The sequence below is a fragment of the Filicampus tigris genome, chromosome 15 (assembly GCF_054856515.1).
Source record: "Filicampus tigris isolate MCC_2025a chromosome 15, RoL_Ftig_1.0, whole genome shotgun sequence".
Classification (NCBI taxonomy): Eukaryota; Metazoa; Chordata; class Actinopteri; order Syngnathiformes; family Syngnathidae; genus Filicampus; species Filicampus tigris.
The window spans coordinates 9,547,685-9,572,357 of NC_141231.1; the positions used below are offsets into that span (position 1 = coordinate 9,547,685).

Below are 24,673 nucleotides of genomic sequence, written 5' to 3' on the forward strand. Positions count from 1 at the left end.
CATGGGCAAATGATGGCCTAAATATGATTCATGGTGCATTCCGCAACAGAGACAAGTGGACGCTTTGTTGGCTACGAAACACGCTTTTCTATTGATGTTCATTTTTTTTTTTTTCGCATCTATCGCAATGTTTAGCGGTGACTGAAAAACAAACCTCATGCACATGTGTTTTCTTGTCAAATGATGGCTAATTTAATATCGGAGGGATCATTTTCAAGAGTCAGTTATCTCAAAGATGATGAAAGTAAATAAAAGGTACTGTATATTCAACTCACCGAGATGTTCTCGAAACAACAGGTCGCAAATGATGATCAGGCTCAAGGAAGGCAACAGAGGCTCTGTGCTGCTGATGCTGCAAGGTGAGCTTATATTCAGGTGAGCAGGAAGTGGGCGTGGCCTGTCCGCAGTAAATGAATTTGTTGTGCAAAAGGAGTGAGGCATTATTGGGAAAAAAAATGGTCACCAGCAATGCCATTTAGTTGACTAAGTCAGTGGGCAATTACAGCTTGTTAAATTCTGTGTAATCACGATGATGTTACTGTATGCTTTTATTTGCAGTGAAATTTTACCAATGTAATTAAGCATACGATATTTAAAAGATGCCTTTGATATTGTTTCAGCAAGTTAGCATGGCATTAAGTATGCCGTCCATTGGCTGACAATAACCCTACTATCGTGTGTCACTGCTATTGAATGTCTCATTACTGTCACTGTTTCACTGTTGTGGACGGGACGCAGCCTCCAGTCGTACTTCCCCTCGCATGGCTGTAACTTGAACGTCCTTTCAGTAAATTATTGAACCCGTGGCTCAAAAGACGAGAACCCTGACATGCACACACACACACACACACACACACACACGTGTGCAAAGACCCACATTAGCAGGACGTCATGTTGCACGGGGACCAACTTGCACAGGAGCAAGAATGGGCAGCACCGTTGCACAGTACGTAGCAATAAACGTGCAACATAGACAGCTAGTTAACTAGCTAGCTAGCTAGATATGAGTGTGTATGAATATGATAGGACTACAGTACTTGATTTTCTACATACAAGAATGTTGAATATTATGGCTGCTGTTCATATTTACTTCTGAATGTATAGTGTCTATTTATTCATGTGTAGTTGTCAATACACTGCCGATAGTTTGGATGCCCAGCATTTATTTCATTTCATATTCATATACAGATTCATTGGGGGAGTTTACCTTCAAATGTTCTGCTTTTGTACCCATTGACATTGTAACATTATAGACTGCACTTTTATGTTTCTGCTCAAGACATTTTCTGGAAGCACAGAAATGGACTTCTTTGTATTGTAAAAAGAAGGTTATTGCTACACTTATAGGAAGGGACAATAGATGAAAATATGAACTGTTGTAATATATGTTCGTATTTCAAAAGTACATGCCGTTTATAACAGTAACTCCGGTGAATTCGGTCTATGCAAACGAGCCGGGCTTTGTTTGCCGCAGACTGGGATATTACAATTTCAATGAGATGCAAAATATCCTGCTTCCACCATTTGCATTATGACCCTAATCAACATTTTTTGTGTGTGAGAGACAAAAACAGGTTTGGGGGCTCCGTAGCGATGAGATGATTTGTCTTAGAAGCAGCATAAAAAGCCAGAAATAGTCTAGTTATCAAATCTGTTAGAATACTTAAAACAGGCACCACTTCACTTTTGGATATCACACACTTCTGGCACAGTTGTTCCTCTCTTGAGAGACACTATCAAGTGCGTATGATAAAAAGTAAGGAAACATCATTTTAAAAATAGATCGAAATTATTTAAAGCTATATAACATAGGTACAGTTTTGAAAATATGAAAATAGACAGTACAGTGTTTGTAGGCTATGATATTCCATTTGCCATCACATCAGCAGTTATCCATCCTTGCCAAAAGAGGGCAGTAACAAGCTATCTTGAAAAAAACTTGCTCACACTCTCTTCATATTATATGGATAATGGATGGATATTATATTGTATAATAGGAATGAAGTAATTCAAGATGATAATAACAATACAAATGTCAGTTTTGAAAGTACTATTCTCAGATGAACTTTCTTCAACTAAATATACAGAGTATATTACCAAGATACAAATAACTGAATAGAGAGGAAATTGTGTTATGGGTGGATGATAAATGAATGGATGGATTAATTAAATATTTCATAGGATAAATATATCTACTTTATTCCTATAAACTACTAACATATAGTATGTGCAGTACTTAATCCGCATTTTTAGAGCAATGAAGTAGATTTATTTTCTTTATGTAAAATTAGTGTCCGTCCATCTGTTTGTCCATCAACTTTACTTAACGACCTATTCATTGATCCACTGTAGATTTCTTGAGCGACAGTGATTCTCAAGTGTGGTATGCAGGCTCCCTCTAGTGGTATGCGGGGGAACAAAATCTATGAATTTAATTTTCAAACTGTGCATAATGTTGCAATGGCTCATTTTTTTTTTATCTTCGATAATTTCTGAAGTACACATCAGTTGCAATTAATGTTAACAATACATCTTTTTCAAAGATTTATTCAGGTGCAAATTCGATTTAACTTTTATGTGCAATACATTTTAATAAAATAATTCTTTCTTTATAGGTTTTTTGTTTCCTACAATAATATTTAATATACTCTTTAGGAATACAAATTCTGCCTTGTTTTGATGAACATTCAGGCTTACTCCTACTACATGATTGTTCTATAAATAAAGTGAGTTCAGTTTAATGTTTTCATTATGATGGTGAATTGTTTTTGTAAAAAGATGAAGAACCACTGGTCTATTGTATGTCTTGATCTCTATATTTCCCTCCCTCTCCCTCTCTCTCTTTCTCTCTCCCTCTCTCTCTCTCTCTCTCTCTCTCTCTCTCTCTCTCTCTCTCTCCATGTATCGATCTCTCTATCAATGTACAAAAGTGAAGTTAAACATGAGCTAAATCCACTGTTATCCCTTAACTTTCACTTCCTGCTTCTCTCGCATCCCTCCCCGACAGAGTTCGGCTGTTAAACAAATAAACGGGTGATTAAACGAGCAGGACGCCAGGATACTCCTGGTGACCCCACTTGACTCCCTGTGACTCCTGTCACAAGTCATCATGTGATCCCCTCGGTGGCGCATGCGACTTGACACCGAGGCCAAGCTGCCAACTTTGACCATCAGGTCAGGTCCACCAAAAAAAAAAAAAAAAAAAAAAAAAAGATTAAATAGAATATGCCGGACGGAGTTTGAGTGAAGCCTCTCAATAGCTCCGCAAGTGATTACTTCCTGTTTTAGTTCAGGTGCTGCCTTTCACTCTCACTCGTAGACAAACAAATATGGACAAGATTACCATGTGCAAGGAGCAAAACGTTTCTCACACAATGCACTTACCTGTATAAAACAACCTGTACCTGTATAAACTATAACCAAACAAAAAGGAGTTTGAAGCAAACAACAAAATAACCACAGCCTGTATTTTTATCTATCTATCTATCTATCTATCTATATACCTATCTATCTATATATATATATACCTATCTATCTATCTATATATCTATATATATACCTATCTATCTATCTATCTATCTATCTATCTATCTATCTATCTATCTATCTATATATATAATTTATCTAAATATTGCAGATTTTACCCTATTGTGGGGGGTGCTGCAACATATTCTCCTGGGTAAATGGGGCTTCACTGGTTTACTTATTACGATTTTGTATATTTTATCTCTGATGGTGACCTGAGGTGTAGAAAAAAGTGTTCAAAGACGCATATTGAATAATATTAATAATTCCATATTTACGGAGCGATTTTTATTTTATTTTTAAAGCCTCAGACTGATGGCTCTTGGGGCCCCAGCGTCAGTTTGATGGTGCGCCCACCAGCTATTTTCTGATAAGATACAAATCAGTGGGAAAGAAAAAAAAAAAAAGCACATATTACAACATATGTTAACCACTCTGTAAAAGCACGCATTCTCCCCCACCATATCCTCCTGTAGCTGAGTGCTGCTTTTGTGCGTCAGACAAACATCAGCGTGCATGTTTGTGTGCAAGCGCAGATGATTTCAGAAGGCTTGTGATATTTTAGATATGCATCTATAAGCCTAGCTGCTGAGTGGATGGGAAGTTGAAAGGAAAAAGTGACGCATGTATGTGTGTGTGTGTGTGTACCTTTTATTTAAGTGGAAAGTTGGCAAGGAGCCCAGCGTTGTCCTCTGCATGGCCCGGGGAAGTCCTCCTCTTTTTACCTCTGACGCGAGTGGGGCGATGCCTTGCTCAAGAGCACAACTTGTATCCACTTCCTCAATGAAAAATAAAATAAAATTACAATTACATTTTTCCATGTGTCAACAATTAACACAATTAATACATATAATGTAATGATTAGTGGTGGATAATTTCATTGGTTTCAATGCTTGTCTCACAGCATTAATATATAGAATCTTCATGCAAAACAAACTTAACATCACAACAAAAATGTGCGGCTCACAGCATTTTCACGATATATTTTTGCAAGAATGCTTGTCACTCAACAACTCGTAAAACGAATCAAAATAGTTATTAAAGATGCACAATGTCAGTTTGAATGTCTCTCAGCATTCTACAAACATAAGCACTAAAATGTGATCCACAACTAGGTATGAAGGCTATATTCCCTCAGCATTCATGTAATATATATATGCACACTTGCATTTGTGGTAGGTGAATGACTGTCTCTCAGCATTCACACAAATAAAAGCACAAATATATGTACACTGCACATGCACGACTATAACTACGACGTATAATGTCAATGATCTTGGCATTCACACAAAAATAACATAAATAAAAGACTTAGAAATGTTTATGCCACACGTGTACATGCTGAGACACGATCCTTCTAATGGTTCCAAAGGAAAATGCTTTACTAAGAGACAGATCAGCCCATTGGATGGCCCCAGACTACACGCAACACTATCAAATGCAGCCCAGTCAACAGAAAATCAACTCCAGCCCCTCCCTTCACAAAATCCCCACATAAATCCAACTCTCCAGCTTGGATTTAAAAGAAAAATAATTAAAAGTTGTGATTTCAAGTTTGTCGAGGAGATGTGGACACAGAAGACTATAATGACACAGCTCTGTGATGCATGGCTAATGTGATCATTAGATGTTTGTTTGGAGGAAGACGCTCGGCTTTCCTTCCTTTGGAGCCATTAAGAGCTGGCAGCGCGCTTGTTTTTGCTTTGTTGTCTAAACCGGGCCTTTTCATATTTATGTGACATGTGCTACTCTTCATGTCTGATAATAACATGAAACAAAAATGAAATTATGTTCAGTTTTGGTTGACACTGTCAGAGAGATATTCATTTGGCAATAGTTTGTTGATATTTTGGGCACCTCATTAAGCTACATAAGAGAGTCAAAATATTACAAAAATCTGTCGGTATGATGGGTTTTAGTTGAATAATTATTAAAAATTGTTATTCAATTAATTCCTGTTAATTAAAAAGAACTAAGAGTCAATCTTTTTCTAACTTTTAAGGAAAACATTTCATGTGTTATATGCGTTTTACATGTTTTATATGTAAATAAAGGTTGAATGTTTTTAGAAAAAAAGTAACCAAAAATGTTTAGACATTTTCTGTCACATACAACTTCAGTTACAATATCTGCTGACTTTCTATTTGAAAAAAACAGAGCAACCTTAATCTCTTAAAATGTACGGTATTTAAAAAAAACAACGTTATCTCTTAAAAATGAAGACATTTTCATGAGGAAAAAAATGCAAATGTAATCTTATGATAATTTTTAATTTTAAAAAGGAAAGAAAAATTCATTTTTTTTCCATAAAATTTAAATAATTTTCCACAGGTATACATCTTCCTAATATTACACATTTTTAAAAACTAGGTTAACAAAAAGCTAAAAACATGTTAACTAAAAGCTAAAAACATACTTTGTTCAATTTTTTTCAAAACAACAAAAAACAAACAAAAAAAAAACTTTCATTGTAGATTTTCTAAAGCGTTAAAAAAAAGAAATGACTTTATATTAAGTCATTTTTTTTCCCCACAAGTGCACCAAATGGCCTGCTGATGTATGTTGTCACTAGGCAGAGTGAACCAGAAGAACAAGCAAATTAATAAGTAAAAAAAAAAAAAAATGGAAGAAAAAGAAGTCCCCTCTGTCCCCAATGTGTCATAAATCTGATTAAAATAAATCAGTCCAGCCACAATTTTGGAGGACAGCAATTTTAAAAAAAATATTTAGTCGTTTCTTGCCTGAAGTCGCCGATCAATATGGCCGCCGAATGATGAATATGCACTAGGCGTCTTCCTTCTCCTCCTCCTCTTCGGCGGCGATGGCTGCGGAGGCCCGGTAATTGCCGGTCGTCAGGGGTGGCAGGAACCATAATTTGCATCTCGGGGATCCTGCAATCAGCGTTCTATTCATTAGTGCGACTGCCGCTTCATCTGCTGGCCACTCAGAGCTGCCAATCTCCCGGCGGCAGCCAAAGCATGTGGGGGGGGGCACAGCAAATGGGGAAAAGTTTCAATTACAAGCCGTGGCCGCGCCGAGTGGTGTAACACGTCTCACACCCTATATTTAGGCGGGTTTTTATGCAGGTGATTGACTGGTGGCGCTTTGTGGAAGGAGAATTGGATGAAGAAAGCTCAATGAAAGCATATAATGGCATGAATGTTCAATCACCGCGCAGCCCAAAGGGGGACTTCGTCAGCGGCCGTGTGAAGTGGGGGCCTACGACCGTCGAGACAAGACACAGACGATTGTCACTCAAGGCTATTGTCTCATCAAGATTACACGAGATTTGATTTGCTCTCTTTGTCGCGCCACTCCGCTCGCTTTCATGTACGGCTCCCCGCCTTAATTCCTTACGCTGAGGAGGCACAGTGAGGACGAGTCCAAGGGCTCAGGACTGACACTAACCCAAGGAACTAGTATTTTAAAGTCCATCCATATATATATATATACACTCTGGGCAGTGTGGAGAAACTGCAGGTAAACACGGTTGACAACACTTATTGGGCAGACAGCAAATTATGCTCGGCAAAATGGATGATGGATTTCGCCTAAGCGATGATATGATAAAGCATTACTTCAGTTATCCTGTCACTGTTCTATTTTATAACTTGTGGTGTTCTCAAGAAGCAGTCTTGTAGTTGTTTGGATTGACTTTATTTTGTAAACACAGAAGTAACATGACATTTGTATTCCTTCTTGGTTACCCACCAGACTGCATGATTCTGTCTCTTATTTACTATTTGTACTTCAATTACAGAGTGCCCACTGCCCCCTAGTGTTCAGACTGAGACACCACATAACAGAAATACCTTGCTTTGCAGGCTATAAAATAAGTTTGTCGCTACCAAATTTCAAGTCAAGTCATTAATTGTTTGAAGTAAGTCGTAAGTGAAGTCATAAAATCTTGCTTCATTCGGTACACCTGCACAATACGGCATGGGCCCTAAGCTTCCATACATTCCCCCAAAAATGTGAATTTTTCCTACGAATGGAAACTTAGCCACACTCATTTTTGATTGACATTGCCAGCGAGGTGTTGTATTACCAGTGTGTCAATCATTGTATGACTACGCCAGTGTCAATCAAAGGGTTTATGTAAAGCTCCTGACCATGTTTTCACACATCCACCTGCATTTTCCTTTCAAGGTTACTCCCTAGTCAATTTGGTGTGAATTTACGATGTCAATAAAGACCTCTTCCTCATAAAAGGAGAAGAATGGAAAAAGAAATGTGTCTCTGTAAAGCTGTCCCGTTTGAACAAAATGTTTTATGCAGGTATAGGGTCAAACTGATGTCAAACCAAATTTCATTCAGATCTGATCAAGATTACACATTTAGTAGATAAAGGTTTGCATTTAACATGGAAAATCACATGTAACACGTTCACACACTAATGTATGTCATATCTAATCAGATCAGGTTGTAGTTTTTTTACTTTTATGGGATTTTTTATGAATGTATTTTCTTACTCAGAGTATCTTGGGAAATGTACCTAATGTTGTGACCGGTGAGGGCATCAACTGCAGGATTGTGAAGCACACGTGTAAATAACTTAAATAACACAATACCATTGCCTAATAATAGCCTTGACTTATTAAATACAGTACAGTGCAATTACACTGATTAAAGCCAACACATCAATGCATTAGTGAGTGCACAGCGTCGGCGGGTATTACTGAAGCGGCATGATTTGTTTTATCAAGTGCATTTGCAACAGTTTTATTGGATTGGGGAGGAAAAGATGTCTTAAACAGAAAGGTTTTGTAATGTTGCAATGTTTTGTTCAAATAAAGCGTCTTTTGTGTTTCTCTGGCGTGGAAAAAGTGAAAGAAGTATGTTTTATATCAAGAACAAACCCTCTCAAAGCACCATTGTTTCGCAGCACTCATTCTTCCGACTTAAAACGGTGCAATCTGATGATGGTTTTCAGATTTCTTTTTGAAAAATCATTTAATGTATTTTATGTACAGACTCTTTGTATGCTGTGAAAAGGCCGTTTTATAAGTATTCCATAGGTTTATACATTTAAAGCGGAAGTCAACACAAAAATATTTTTTTCAAGAATATGTTCTATGCAAGCCCACTAGTTGAAACAAGGCATTCTGATAAATATTGCGTTTGTGGAATAAGTGTTAATCCACTCGTTTTTAGTTTACAACTGCTGCTACCACAATGACTAATCACGGCTGAGCTCACAACGACCAATCACGGCTCAGATTCCGAAAACAGGTCAGCCGCGATTGGTCGTTGTGAGCAGTTGTGATGTAATTTTCAGTCGACAGAAGACAAAATGGCCGCCCACAGAGATAGCTAAAAACAGGTGGATTTTGTTGTTTAACTAATATTCCACAAACGCAAAATTAATCAGAATGCCGTGTTTCAATTAGTGGGACAGCTGAGAGCATATTCTTGAAAAAAATATGTTTGGGTTGACTTCCGCTTTGAGGGAATTACTCCAAAAAATGTAAGGAATTTTTTACGGCAATTTTGCAATTTAAATCACTACTTTGTATAACACACCAAAGTGATGAACGAAAGGGTCATGATAACCACATAGCTTCTTATTGCCTAGCAGAATGCATGGAAGACAAAGAATTTACAACAATTATTATGATATATTTTTAATTTGTTTTGAATACTGATTTATTTTAAGTGCAGTGTCCTTTGGTGATATGAAATAATTATTTAACTTCAAGTAGTATGTATGCAAGGAAATGAATCCAAAAACTATACTAGGAATCCAACAATTTTCTGTCGGGCTTATTCTCATTTGGGTTATAGGTGACATGGAGCCTCTACCAGCTGACTTTGGGCGAGACATTGTCCACCTTGGACTGGTTGCCAACAATTCAATACAACCGATCACATCACTCCTCTGTATTAACTACATAACAAATATTGGCAAGAAAAAAAAACAGCACCATCTGCTGGATCTCTGCCCCTAAAGCCGAGTCACCAATGACCACCGTCACACCTCAACTTGACCTCGGGATGAACCTGTCAATACACGAGCGGGGAAATGCCCCAATTTCCACATTTGACTTGGCGTGCTTGATCTCAAATCACAGCTCATTTCTCCACGCATGAGCACATTTCCTCCTCTCACTCGTGACAGCCTTTTTATTGCCTTTGCACGGCACCTTTCCACCCGCCGGCGCGCACCTCGGCAGTCGAGGCGAGTGTCTGCCGTCGCAGAAACAACAAAAACGACTCTGACGGGCCTCTGTCAAATTATTAAGGACGCCGCTCTGATGATTCTGCAACCGGACTCCGACCAACCGCTCTCCAGATGACTGCAATAACACTATTACACTTGCCATCATCGTGTCAAAACACCTCTCGCTGTCAGCCTGTCTGACCAGCTGTCAAAAGACCCCCCACCCCACCCCTTTTATCCGCTCGGCTGTGAAAAGACAAGAGAGGAGCGGTTGAAAGCGAGGTGAATTCCTGGGAACAGAATTTTGAGCCGCTGGAACACCTTGACACGCACCTGTCAGGGACCTTAATATGGCGTGTGTGCACGTGCACGGGGAAGGGTAAAGAGAGGGAGCGTGGAGCTCAGTGGGTGGCAAAGGAGAGCGATGGCTGCTTCTGACAGGAGCTATTTGGCTAATCCAAAACAACAGCTGTAAGGTAAGGAGGGAAGAGGTGGGGAGGGGTGGGGGCGGAGGGGGGCGGTTAGCCATACAGGAGGTAAAAATGAACCCTCCATGCAAAAGCCCTGGCATAAAATGATGACAAATGCGTGACTAATCTTTCCACCACAAAAAATATTTTTAAAACTAGGTCTTACGTAATTGGAAACTAGAAATGCTTTTCACATTCATGCTTTTGTCTGCCCACGTTTTGACCATTTTAATTCTCTCCGCATCCCTCTCAACAAAACCTTTTCATTGAGACTTTAGTCTCCAGCTACGATGACTCCCTCTTAAAAAAAAAACCAATCTGTGAGGAACGCTCACAGATTTTTTTTTTTTTTTTTTAAAGGTTTAGTCAACGCAAACGCATTTTTTTCAAGAATATGTTTTATGCAAGCCCACTAGTTGAAACAGGGCATTCTGATAAATATTGCATTGTGTTAATCCACTTGTTTTTAGCCATCTCTGGGGGTCTTCTGTCGACTGAAAATGACATCACAACTGCTCACAACGACCAATCACAGCTTAGATTCAGAAAACAGGTCAGCCGTGATCGGTCGTTGTGAACAGTTGTGATGTCATTTTCAGTCGACAGAAGACAAAATGGCCGCCCCCACACATGGCTAAAAACGAGTGGATTAACACTTACTGCACAAGCGCAATATTTAACAGAATGCTCTGCTTCAACTAGTGGTTTTGCATAGAACATATTCTTGAAAAAAATATCTTTGGGTTGACTTCCACTTTAAAGGCATCGTTTTTATTTATACGGTCGTTGTTGTTCCCATTGTTCTATCGTCCCTTTCCCACGTGCTCAACACCTCGATCTGTTTTTTTTCTTCTCAATTTACTCACTGACCGTTTTCTCTCTCTCCATCTCAACCTAAGTGGGCGAGGCATACGGTCGTCCCATGGTACCTGGGTTCCCCTCGAGGTTTCTTTCTCGGAAGAGTTTTTCCATGCCTATGTCGCCACGTGCTGGCTCATGCTGGTTTCAGTTGGTTTTCTTATATGTGGGCAGCTGGCGGATGTGATGGCCAGGACCGGCCCGGAAATACACCGGCCGTTCGGGAAAATTTACATATGTTTCCGAAACTCCCGATGGCCCGCTTAACGCCCATAAAATCCAGAACATCGGGGTGATTGTTTTGATATTTTCAACGGCTGAAGTGAGCATGAGTAGAGATGTGCACGTAAATTTTGATGATGATTGGTCATAGTCTTGTGACATTCACCGACAATCAGCTTTTTTCCATTAAGTGTTTTACATTGTCCCCATGCAAGATGTGGCCTGATATTTGCACAGATCATTTTACTAATACACTGTCATCAGATCATACTGACAGTTTTAATAAAAATGACAAAAAGTGTTACTTGCAAAACATTAAATTTGTAGACCACATTGGAGCAGTAGATCTAAAACTGTTTTATGGTTTCTCCATATTCACATTTTGTTTTTCAGATTTTCACTGATTGCACGTGGGTCTGGAACATATAAACGGGGATTCACTGTTCAGAACACCAACGCCAGGATTCTCTAATTTAAAAAAAAAGAGGGACTGGTTGCCAGCCAATTTCGAATTAGTATTAACTGTACTGTACATTATCTAATGTATTGTGATTCTGACCATGTAAAGAACATTGGCCTTACTTGCAAAAAAAAAAAAAACAACAACAACACGCAGCATGTTGGCTGATGTCACTTTGGTGGAGGGAGGCCTGAAGGGAGGACAGCCAGCCTGTTGGGACGCCATTGAGTTGCATCCATTAGCGTCCAACAGGCAGGTGAGAATGATTACGCACAGTACGGTCACGCATGTACTGGCCTTCATTAAACATCTGGTTGAGTTTTGTCGAAGGGGGAAGCCGCGTTAGGGTGGTCCTCCTTCCTCCAACACATCTGTCCTGTTAACACGGGCCGGGCCGTCAGCGTCCTAACGTCTTAACATCTCCTCCGGGTGCTGCAACACGACACCTGCTCGGCCCACAACTGACTGCATAATTAAAACGATTGTGAGGAGTATTGTGGGATGTTTGTGAATGCAAGGCGAAATGCATCGCATCGTGAGGATTCCCTACCGAGGTGGCTTGCACGAGCTATGGGGATTTGGCAATTCAATACAAATTCATTCATTCGTCCCCCACACAGTGAGTAGGCGGCACATGGACACGTCACCAAACAAAAATCCCAACACGTCGACAACTCAACTACACTGGGAAATTGAGCAACCGCTGCTTATCAGAAGCTGTGAATCCACCCGGCCTCAATGCAGCTCTGCTTACCTTTTGTAAGGGCGTGAAAGACTGACTCGAGATTCGAACCCTGCCTTTCTAAAGGTTGCATGTCCCCTCAAAATAAAGTTTAAATAACTCACAATGATGCACATAAAGTGGCACTTTTTTTTTTTTTAATGGAGAAATAAAAAAAATATCTTTGTAAAATGTTATATGCACCCTTATTAGTCTAAACACGGCATTCTGATTACTATTGCATTTGTGGAATATGAATTAAGCAGCAAAATCAACATGTTTTTCATCCATCTCACGGGGCGGCCGTTTTGCCACATACTGTCGACTAAAAATGACATCACAGTTGCTCAGGGCTCAGGTAACGAGCAATGGCGGCTCACCTTGTTTCCGACTTTGGTCATGTGACGTTCTCAAGCTGAGCCATGATTGGTTGTCGTCTGAGCCCTGAACAACTTTGCTCTGCTTGTCTAAGGCGTTCTTGTGGCAATACCATTAGAAGACTACCAACCCACAAAAAGTCCTGATGACATCACAATTCCACCTAACCTAGAAGGACTGCCATTACATGACATAAACCCAGCCTAAAAAATGTAATCATTCAAATAATTAGGCCACTTTGACAACGATACAAAAGCACACAAGACTTTGATGCTGTGGTCAGACTACGACCCCTCCCAATCCCCCACCTCCCCCAATCCCTTCTGTGAGATGCCTGGCTTGGCTCACCTCGCCGACACCATCCACTTTTCCCTTACTCTGCCTCCATCCCCTGAAAATGCACTGCCTGGGCAAAAGTATTGGGACAATCACAATATCATTGGAATGCCACATTCTTCCACACCAAAGCATCCAAGCATACCTTCATGGCCTTTTTGGAAATCCCCAAACTTCAGTTTAAAAATGCTCAAATAATTTCAAGAAAGGTCTAGCCCAACCCCTGATTGATTGATTGATTGATTGATTGATTGATTATGGGTTGTGCTCAAGTACTTTTGCTCATATATCAGTGTGGGCAAGGGTCCACGTTGATGGGATCAGGCAATATTTGTTCATCAAAGGTTAACGGGCATAATGACATAATATTATCGCGACACGGCCCATCGGCACTATTGCACTTTAAGTGCAATGCTATATTAAAAACAATTTCTTATTTAACATTGCGATGCTAATTCATATTGCTTACATTGTTTCTTTCCCTAGTTGCACACACACACACGCGCGCACACACACACACCCTTAACCTCCCATATTAATCCATGAGCTCTAACCTGGAGTCTTCTTTAAAGTCACTTTGGGAACTTTAAACACGCTTTCATGTCTGATTGGCCCTGAGTTCTTTAGCGTGTGTGTATTATGCATCGGTGTGTGTGTGCATGTGTGTATGTGCCTAAGTAGCAACAGATGCTGCTTGTGACCTCAGAGGCTTCCTGGAAACTCAAATTTGTCAAAATGAAGCAGGAAAAAGAGAGAGAGAACGGCAGTTTAGGTAAATGTAACTTATACAGCACGGACACACACACACGGACGCACGCACGCACACTGTACGCCATGCAAACCAAGCTTTTTGGGTTGTGTTACATTACCTCAGTGAATAATCATAAATTGTACACATGCAGCATCAAATGCTAAAATGTTACTGGGGAAGTTGTTACAACACAACTGATTAGCCCTCTTGTTATGTTTTTTTTCAAAACTTGTAAACAGTAAAATGCAGTAGGTCCATTTTGACTAGTTTCACAATTTTTAAAAAAAAATAAATGTACATTTTTTAATATTTATGTTTAAATTTGGAAATATAAAAAATAAATTAAATAAATACACATTTGGCAATAACAATACACAATAATACAACAATATAAAAGGCTAAAAGCAGGGGAATTTCGAAAAAACATTTCTTGAATTCTGTACCACAAAAATCTATAAAAAAAAAAAAACAATAATTCTGATATTTTTTATTTCATATTTTATTGTTATGCATGCAATAGGTGATGCCGGATAGCCTATAATGTGATGGAGGGATAAAAAATGTTCAGGAAAAAGGAAACCTCATTTTATGTTATGTAGGCGGAAATAAGAATGCCTGCATTTGAAATGTTATTTTAGATACATGTTGATGAGGAACAATTTCCTGCTGATTTAATGACAGACCATTTAAAAAGCAACTTATGAAACACCGTGTTCTGACTCAAGACTTCACTCTGGGTTTTCACTTGGCGGCCCCTACTTGGCGATAAGGCCGAAAATAAACCCGGTGTGTGATTGGACACAGCGGCGGGCGATGGCGGCGCCTCGCTGGGGAACAGCACGGCCCTCGCACGCATCATCCCTGCTTTTTCTTTCGCACCGGAAAACAATCACGCTATCTGGGTGACGAGCAGGCCGAGCCCATGATATCACCTCTTTAGGAAAACAAGAGGAAACGCGTGCCAGTCGCTCTCATATGCGACCAATTATTTCACGGTGAAGTCGAGTTGTGGGGGTGGGGAGGGGGACATTTTCAACCATTAGCCATTTAGCTCCGGGATCATACTGAGGGTAATAGTGACTAAACACTGAATAAACACATTTGGCTAATAGGTCATTCCAAGCTGAAGCGGCAAAGCCAGCCGATTGGCTCTCGCGGACGCCATCATTGGCTATATGTGCACGTGGCGCCACCGAAAAGAACAAAAAGAACATGCCAGTGGACAAAACAATGTCAATCGGAATTTTATGTGTGTAGCACATTTGACATGGCAAGCATGATAAAAAGAAAAGTGGCAATACATTTAAATTGCATATTAAGCATTAAAACAATGGCTTGTGTCGCGCGTTGATCCAAGCAAAATTGTAAATGATCATTACATGTGCAATTCATGCAGCTACTGTCAAGTAGGCTTTATTTGCCAAGACAACACTATAAAAAAAGTGCGTGAATATCAGTATGCAATACAAACACTTAAGAAATGTGACTAAATAAAAAAGACATAACTTGAAATACCGTATTGTTTTGGGGTTTTATTTAGTTATTGCAGGTACCAGCAATTTAGGTTTGAATAAAGCTTAAAAATACTTATGCAGGTACTTTAATAGTCCGTTTAAAAAAATGTAGATGCATCAATGTAGACCTTCCAGTAAGACTCGATTGTTTTGTTTTTGCTTGTATTATGTTTGTGACTTACTACTTATTGTAATCATGTAAAGTACCAGTACTCTCTGTAAATAAATGTATTACAGATGACAGGTATGAATCCTGACAGTCATGGGGTCATTGTAATAATTTTAAAGGTTAATTATCATGAGCTGATCATTTTCACGTTGAAATGGATATTAATAGAACAGAGCGGTTTTAATGGCATGCGTGGACTGTTTCAATATGAATTAAATAATTGGTTTCAAATGTACCATGTTTAATTACAACATACAGGGAGAGAAGTTTAATTATATTTCCCCTCATTACATTTACATTATATTAAATTGTGTGTTAATGTGGAGAAATATTGACTAAGTGACAAAGGTGGAAATTAGTTGACATTGTCATTTTTAAAATGAGAAAGGATCACATTACACCCCCCCCCCAAAAAAAAGTGAACATGGCAATAAGACGACTGACTATTCTTGCTGCTGTTAACATATATAATATAGGATACTGTAGAATTCTGTGCAACTACAATTTGACGAAGTATCATAAACCCAAGCCTAAAAATCCAGAAAATTTAGATTACGACCAAATTGCTGACCTTTATTTATCGCTGGTGTCGCACCAAAACCTCATACAGTACAGTAAATCACATTTTGGTGAATTTCATATTTTTTCAAAAATCTATACTATTGGTCAATCCACACGTGTGGGTGTTATTGTTATACATTATTAACCAACCAAGAGGGTTGAAACTAGCTTGCTCTCTTTCAAGATGCAATGCTCATGGTTTGACAAACTTGTCATTTTTTGGGGTCTCCTGAAAAGTGACTATTTTAAAGGTACAAGGTTTTGGCCCGACGCCAGCCATATGTATATTTACTTTATTTAGAGGACTATGACTATTTTGTAAGCGTAATTTATCTCCCAACGTCAAAAGCAAATGCATACTGTAAATAAAACAAATCCTAGAGCCACACTTATTTGGATCTGCACCAAAATGAATCGCATTCTTCCCCTGCCCCCTCAACTGGAAATCCAGTGGAAACTGGTAATTGTGTTAGTTTTTGCATTATCCGGATTTGCCGGGGAGGTTGGCTGGAGTTGACATAACTTGTGCATCTGTATTCTCAAGTACATTTAATGGGTTCTTTCTTGAGCTACGCAATGCCCCTCTACGGCTATGGATCAAGAGGTTCACGGTGCAGTAGTTATTTCTTTTGCATTACGCTGCTAAAAAAAACAACAAGAAAAATGACAACGTGAAGAGCAAGTAAACACCTTGCCACCATTACGAAAAGGCGCAAAAACTGCTCCACTTCTAGTTTGTGATGTTTTTGATTATAGCTTTTCAGTGCTGGATGCAATATGATGTTTTTTCCTTTTCGATTATCCTTTCAGAAAATATCGGCTGCTGTTCTATTTTACGACTGAACATTCGGAGCAGATGATGCACTGTAACTGCATGAGGACGAAAAAAAAAGAAAAAGAAATGAATTGTGTTTTGTGGAACCTTGGCCGAGCTAAGCGGCGGTGAGACATGTTGTAGCCGTGCTGCGTGGTAGTAAAAAGTCAAACGCGCAGGTTGTGTCGCTGCTCTCTTGCAGCAAGCCCGCGGCTCTGTTTACTTTCCGCTAGCAGGGCGATCTGGAAGCGTTTGGCCGGGCCTCTGCGCTCACTGGGAACTATCAGGCAATTCACATTTTAAACTATTTTGATATCGGGCCCTGTGGAGAGTTGCTCTTTCCTTGAGAACATGACTTGCCTTTGGGCTCTGGGGTCTGCTCGCACGGCCCGAGCAGTAAACACAGGCGTGGAAGCCAGAGCGTCGTGAATTGCCGACTACAAAAAGTTGGGGGGGGGGGGGGGTGAAGGATAACCCTCCTCAAGATCTCACGATTGTGAGGAGGATTCCACTGTAAACAGGCTGCAGGGAGGAGATCAGTGCAGATGAGTGACTTCATACCTCACACTAAGGAGAAACATATAGACTATAAATAGACTGGCACTGGATAGAAATAAGATGCAGACATCTTTAGAAGTGATTTCATTAGACAGCGAAAAATTTTTTTTAAATGTGTTAAGCGTCCATCAAATGCCACGACTATTCAGTGAAAACAACAGTTTAGGCTCAAAAACACCTCAAAAAAAGAAAACGTTTACATTGAGTGAATAAATGCTCAAAGATGGTTACACATCAACCATATTTTTATTGATAGCAGATGATTAGTATTGAATTTAAAGCTTTCACACTATTACTGATTCACACCCTTAAAGCGGAAGTCAACCCAAACATATTTTTTTCAAGAATATGTTCCCAGCAGGACCACGAGCTGAAACACGGCATTCTGATTAATTTTGCGTTTGTGGAATATAAATTAAGCAGCAGATTGCACTCGTTTTTAGTTATCTCTGGGGGCGGCCATTTTGTCTTCTGTCGACTGAAAATGACATCACAACTGCTCACAACGACCACTCTCGGCTGACCTGTTTTCTGAATCTGAGCCGTGATTGGTCGTTGTGAGCAGTTGTGATGTCATTTTCAGTCGACAGAAGACAAAATGGTCGCCCCCAGAGATGGCTAAAAACAAGAGCATTTTCCTTCCTAAAATCTATTCCACAAACGCAAAATTAATCAGAATGCCGTGTTTCAGCTCGTGGGCTTGTATAGAACTTCTTCTTGAAAAAAAAAAAATGTTTGCATTGACTTCCTCTTTAAAAACAATGCAGAGAAATCCTTTCACACTTTGACGATTGTGCATTATTTTGGGGGTTACTTTTTATTATTAATAAGTGTGATTACAGAAAGACAAGCATGCACACAAATGCTTTTGTGCAACAATTTTATTATAAAAAGTATGAATACTGAAAAAATGACCTCGTCTGAATGTATTCACAAATGTGTCTATTCGGAGGCACAATAAGCCAGGAAGCCATGATGTCATGGCAACAGGTGGCTCCACACGATAATTGTACCTTCTGCCATCTAATGGAATTTAATCTGCTGGTCACTGGCATAGGTAGATGAACAAAGATATTTTATAATCGCTAATTACAAATAATTTGTTGAATTAAGTGAAACTGGATCATCTCTCAACACTAGCATGCCATGGCGCCCTAGTTGGGAATCAGCTTTAGTGCACTGCAAAAATATCACGTGATGCATTTGCACTAATGTACACCCCTTAAAAAGAATGCTGAGAGACATCCTTTCACATAAGTGTATGCGCATTCTTTTCTACCCATCCTGTAATTGAGACATGCATTCACACCGATGCTTTTTGTGTGCTGCAAAAAATATTGTTTGAATGTTCAGACACAAGGACTAACACAAAACAATTTTACATATACACACACATGAAATGAACATTGAGCTTAAATGTATGTGTGATGATTCAAAATGGACACCACTGCCACATGACGTGTCCCCGTGTCATCCTACGCCTGACCAGACGTGATGCTATGAAATAAGGTACTAAATGTAATATGGTGGGGATCATAGACACAACAGGGAGGCAATATCTGTAATATAACTTTCATCGACACGCCCCAGCAAAAGTAAATTAAAAATGATCAATTATCAACACTAACCGTAATTTATAAAAGAAAAGAGCACTCATTTGTCTGCATGTTTCCGTGTTACTTTCTGTTCATTTCTGCTCCTTCCTATTTATTTTTTTTGTCTGTGTTGTTTTCTCAGCGTTGCAATGCATCACTTGACATTACCCAAGCAAGTTTGAGATGCAGCGCATCAGCTGAAAGCAATTTGGTCCTGAGCGCAGCTGCCAGGCGGATAAGACTTTCCTTCTTTCGTTTACTTTGAAATGTTCCTCCCCCCCCTCCCACCACCCCTACTTCCAAAATACACAAGGCAGCCAAATTGCTGACATGTGTGAGAGGGGGGCAGCGAGACTCCTGCATTTTTTCATGCCCCCACTACGCAAAAGTCCACATTGTTTATTTAAAGAACGCTGAACACTTTAGCACTATTAAGCAACATGTCATATAGTAAACTAAAGGTTTCCTCTCAGGAAAAATCCCTGACAGTTTATTTTTCTTCAGCAAAAAGTTGGTTTTGACTCACAAACTGCCTCCATGCACAAGTAAGCAACAGCCCTGTGAAGTGTACGACACTACAGCACAAAGTAAACCTGGAAGGGTTGCGCCTATTGTGGGAGAGAAACCAGAGCATCGGACTGTCTCTTGCTCGATGCGTGCATGTCACAAATGCGAGGAATGCGTGATTAAAACGGCCCAAAACTATCATTTCATAGAATGAACCACAAGAGGAAAATTACTGTATTTAAATATCCGTGCATTCAGCCTACACGCACAGGCAAATTTGTTGGAACCATTCTTTTTAAAATGAAAAAAACACAAACACACAACAATGACCACTGAAATAAAATAAAAAAAATAGTCCATGTAGTGATACTGCCTTTAGTGCAAGGGGTATAGGTTGGATTCCCAGCCAGTCCCTAACCTGGATAGAAAAACAGGTGAGTTGCATCTGGTGTGAAAACTGTGCCAAACAAATCATGCATGATCGTGATGGGACAAGCCGAAAATCTACTACAAAACTACAAACAATTTCTCCTAAACCCGGTTTCACACGGCAGGATTATCGGCCCAATTTTAGCCCCGAATTTCCCCTCCAGACAATCGGAGGTCGGGGCCGACTCTCGTAATGGCTCCAAAAATAATCTTAGCAGATAATCCTTGCCGCGTGTGGTGTGCTCAGATTGATCTCGGCCGCTCGGGAGGACGTCCGACCTCAAATCGGGGATATTCAACATGTTGGATTGTTTGGGCCCGACTTCGCACCGTGTGCGGTGTGCCCTGAGGACACGAGCCATGCGAACCTCCAGAAACAAATCTGTACAATTTTGACTTTCAAATTACAAACATGATTAAAGTATAGCAATATGTATTGGTCTTCAACGGTCATCAGAGTGTAAGGCGAGACATAAACACAAGTCCACACTACAGCGTTACGTATAATTATCACCATAAAGCCTGCCCAAGCACTGTACAAAGAGTGAGTGAAAAAATGACAAACCACGCTACATTCAGACAGTAGGGAAAAGCAGCACACGCAGAAACACAGATTATGGACATTACTCACTGACTGCATGAATGGTGTGTGAAAAACTGGGGTGACAGTTTGTCAAACTTAAAGGGGAAAAAAATCAACCCAAACATATTTTTTTCAAGAATATGTTCTATGCAAGCCCACTAGTTGAAACGGCATTCTGATAAATATTCCGTTTGTGAAACAAGAGTTAATCCACACGTTTTTAGCCATCTCTGGGGGCGGCCATTTTGTCACTTCTCTCGACTGAAAATGACATCACAACTACCCAGGGCTCAGGTAACGACCAATCACGGCTGAGCTTTAGAAAACAGGCGAGCTGTGATTGGTCGTTCCCTGAGCCCTGGGCAACTGTGATGTCATTTTCAGTCGACAGACTGGAATAAGTGTTAATCCACTCGTTTTGTCCATTTTGTCTTCTGTCGACTGAAAATGACATCACAACTGCTCACAACGACCAATCACGGCTCAGATTCAGAAACAGGTCAGCCGAGATTGGTCTTTGTGAGCAGTTGTGATGTCATTTTCAGTTGACAGAAGACAAAATGACCGCCCCCTGAGATGGCTAAAAACGGGTGGATTTTGCTGCTTAACTCATATTGCACAAACGCACTATGAATCAGAATGCCGGGTTTCAACTAGTGGGCCTGCTGGGAACATTTTCTTGAAAAAAAAAAAATGTTTGGGTTGATTTCTACTTTAAGGCAACACTACTTCCACTATGGACGGGGTTGCAACAGTACACTGACACCAACACAGTCAGTGACTTTCTGACCGTCTATTAGTCGACAGCTCAATGGGTGCTGCTAATCACACTCTGGGCATAGGCAGAAATAGAAAAAAAAGACCCTTATAAAAGTTACAGAGTTGGAATTTTATGCTGTCAAAAAGCTTTGCCAATGTGAACTTAGGAAGAAAAAGAAAGCTAAATTAATGAATCAAACAATACCTTCAGACTGGGATTTTTGGAAATCTAGAACCTGGTGATATTTAGTTTGGCACACAGCACATTTGCCACAAATCATCGGAGTCGATAACAACATCAAACGTTTCTCGAAAATAAGGTCATGAATGGGGAATATCTTCCATCCCAGAATCTGTTGCTCCCTAGTTCAGAGTTCTCAATCTCGATACTATCCCTATTTTCATTCCCAATCAGGACCTCATCCGTGGTTGACTTTTTATAGGATTTTTTTTTTTTTTACGTTGTGTTATCCTTGGTAAAGAGAAGGGGTGGGGGAAGCGAACAGGGTAAAACGGGACAAGCGAAACAGGGATGACAGCCAGGAGTCAGCCTTCAGTGCGTCATTCAAGGCGAGGAGGGGCATGGATGGAAGCAAAAGAGACTTCCACAGGGCGGAATGAGATGGTGGGGGGGCGCCGAGACGAGAAGGTTGCTATGACTGATAGCCCACCGGGGCCAACGGAGCCAGCCGACACAGGGAAGCAGCTAATATTCCTTGACATGCGTAGGAAACCCAAAACGCTGCGAGAGCTCCGTCAGATAGGAGCCACCCAGAGGAGTGTGTAGCCTGAGCCGCCGTGTGTCCTCTCTAACTAGCACTGTTTACATGAGTCCGCGGCCAAGGAATGCTCTAGTATACCTTGAAGAAACCACAAGCACAACAGCATTAACAGCACATCAGCTCCCCACCATGGGAACAAGTCAACTCCACTCGGCTACCAACAACTGGCAACACTTCGTTCCTTGGGTGTGTGTGTGTGTGTGTGTGTGTGTGGGTGTGTGTGTGTGTTCAGTACATAGGATCATATCCTTCAGTCAATATTAGCTTGGATGCTGTAATATTGTCAGCTAGCACTTAATGGGAATTGAAAAGGGCAAAGTGACTCCTATGTGGATTTAAGTCAAGACTGATTTTCAGAAAGTTGCTCCAGTGACATGATGGGAACAGACAGTTTGGAAACAAAAAAGCAACAGTTGTGTGCAAAGTTACGGTCCTGACTGCCAACAGACTTTGTTTTTACAAAAAGACTGGAAACCAATAGTTATGACCTACTAAAATACTTACCACTTAAACAACTACTTTTTTTTTTCGTGGGAAACATTTTTGTGTGGCACTTATGCTAAACACAACACAGAAGCATAAAAACATGTTTTTGAAACCACTTTAAAATCAATAATGTAATGAAACGCAAGTACGGCATCGCAAAAGAGCATTAGTAGAAAAGGCTCATCCAAAAGTGGCATTGTTTAAGCATAACAGTACTGTATTCCGTATTAGACATATGTACAGTACATCATATTGCAACTTTCTAATGAATGGCATGCATCTCCAGATTATAAATAAAATGCTCACAATTTGGAGATGCTTGCCATTTGCCGGACAGTCACAATATGGGCACGTATTTGGATGCATGTTCACTATATCCAACAGGACCTAAAAAAGGGGTAGGGGGCAACATCGTAGCAAAGCAGGTAGGCAATTACACTCTATAATAAATAACACAAATACGCTTGCGCTCTGAATCAAGTTGCAGTTGTACTCTAAAGTTAACATACTCTGGCAGGATTTGTAATGTGCACCATTCTTTCAAGAAAATATGAGTCATCAGGCAAAACACTTTTTAACAAGATTCAAATTAAACTATATTGCGTTTCAGACTAGAGCAATTTTTAAAACGTATTCACTGCCATAGACGAACATCAATAATGATGTCATCAGTCATATCGTTCCTAAAACAGCCAATACAATATTTTAAAACTTCTGCTAGGGTAAGTAAACTAGTAAGGGCAACTGTATGGCCTATTAGAATGCTTACAACCTACTTTTTTGTTGTTGTTGTTGTTGTTTTTTTTTTTTATATATACCGAGAGGCACCAATGATTATGCTAGGCTGGCAGCTAGCTAGCCAGTCAACAACATGACAATGTATGTATAAATGGTTTAAAAAGTGTTTTGGACCTAAACGAACGGATGATACCATGCAAACTACAATGCAATTCAAAGATAGACATGCACTAAAATTTAGTGCATTTAGTGACTAAATGAACTAAAGGAATCGGACGCGTGACCATTACACTTGAAGTTTGGACTTTGTTACTCCTCTTGTAGTTAGAACTGCTTATCCTTTTCTGCAGGGGATTTTCTACATGATTTTTGGAGTGTCTGTTGGAATTTTTCAAATCAGTATTCTCAAGTTCTTACTCACTAACTCCTCCAAGCGTCTTGAGACGGAACAGAGGAGTCTTCTCCACAATGTTCGCACAAAGGTGGATGCATCAATTGTGCTAATATGTTGGTACAAACAAGGACTAAAGATTCAGGGCAACTTGAGGTAATTGAAGACGAAATTGTCCATGTGTGAATGTGAGTGTGGAATGGTTGTTTGTCTATATTTGCCCAGTGATTCAATGTCCATTTCAGAATTTTTAATGGATTGGGAAAATCTGCGATTTGCTGCTGACCAGTACAGTATAACCCTGCTTCTTGATCAAATTCATCGGGCATAGAAAAAAAAAAAAAGAGCAAAGCGTATCAAGAGATTAGCAAAATCTGATTGATTAATTCATTAAGTGGTGTGATCTGAGTCCTTATAGTGATGTCAGGAAACAACCTACATCTATCAAGAGAGGCCCTGTTTTGTAGCTCAAACTCAAGAGTACATTGTTCACACTACCTCACACGATAAAATGATTATGTATCATTTTCCTGACAAGAAGGCCAGCGTGTATAAACAAAAAATGAAACGAAGGAAAGAATGACTAGAGGTTGAACGTGCACACGGTGCAGCTGGGTAAGGTCTGTTTGGCTGACGAGACCAGCAAAACAGGGCGAGATAAAGCAAAGGAGATGACAGCGTGAAGGCAAATTGGCTCTGACTTACAGCAGGAGAGGAGAAAAAGAAGGGGGAAAAAAAAGGATTGGATGTTGGCACGCAGGGAAAGAGAGTCTGCGGTAGACTCGTAAATAGCCGGAGGGACAGAAGGGATGGAGAAATGGAGCTATCAGCAGAGAAGCGATGAAGGTCTGGGCTCGAGCCAACATAAACACACGACGGCCCTGAAGGAGCTGCGGCAACATACAT

At 40.0% G+C, this 24,673-nt stretch overlaps 1 protein-coding gene across 6 annotated transcripts in view; it reads right to left on the bottom strand.

Annotated features, from left to right (window-relative positions):
* LOC147135389 (keratin, type I cytoskeletal 18) overlaps positions 1-24,673 on the bottom strand; it is a 62,034-nt gene that overhangs the window by 14,878 nt on the left and 22,483 nt on the right. For 3 of the 6 annotated variants that reach the window (XR_015089770.1, XM_086053004.1, XM_086053003.1), the window contains exon 1: positions 276-332. Coding sequence is in view for 2 of the 6 variants with exons in the window: in XM_086053007.1 (XP_085909133.1) it covers positions 4,174-4,223 (50 nt within the window). In the remaining 4 variants the exon portion in view is untranslated. Of the gene's footprint in view, positions 1-275; positions 333-4,173; positions 4,301-6,266; positions 6,417-24,673 lie in introns of those variants that run through there. The other 3 variants (XM_086053007.1, XM_086053006.1, XM_086053005.1) reach the window with 2 other exon arrangements.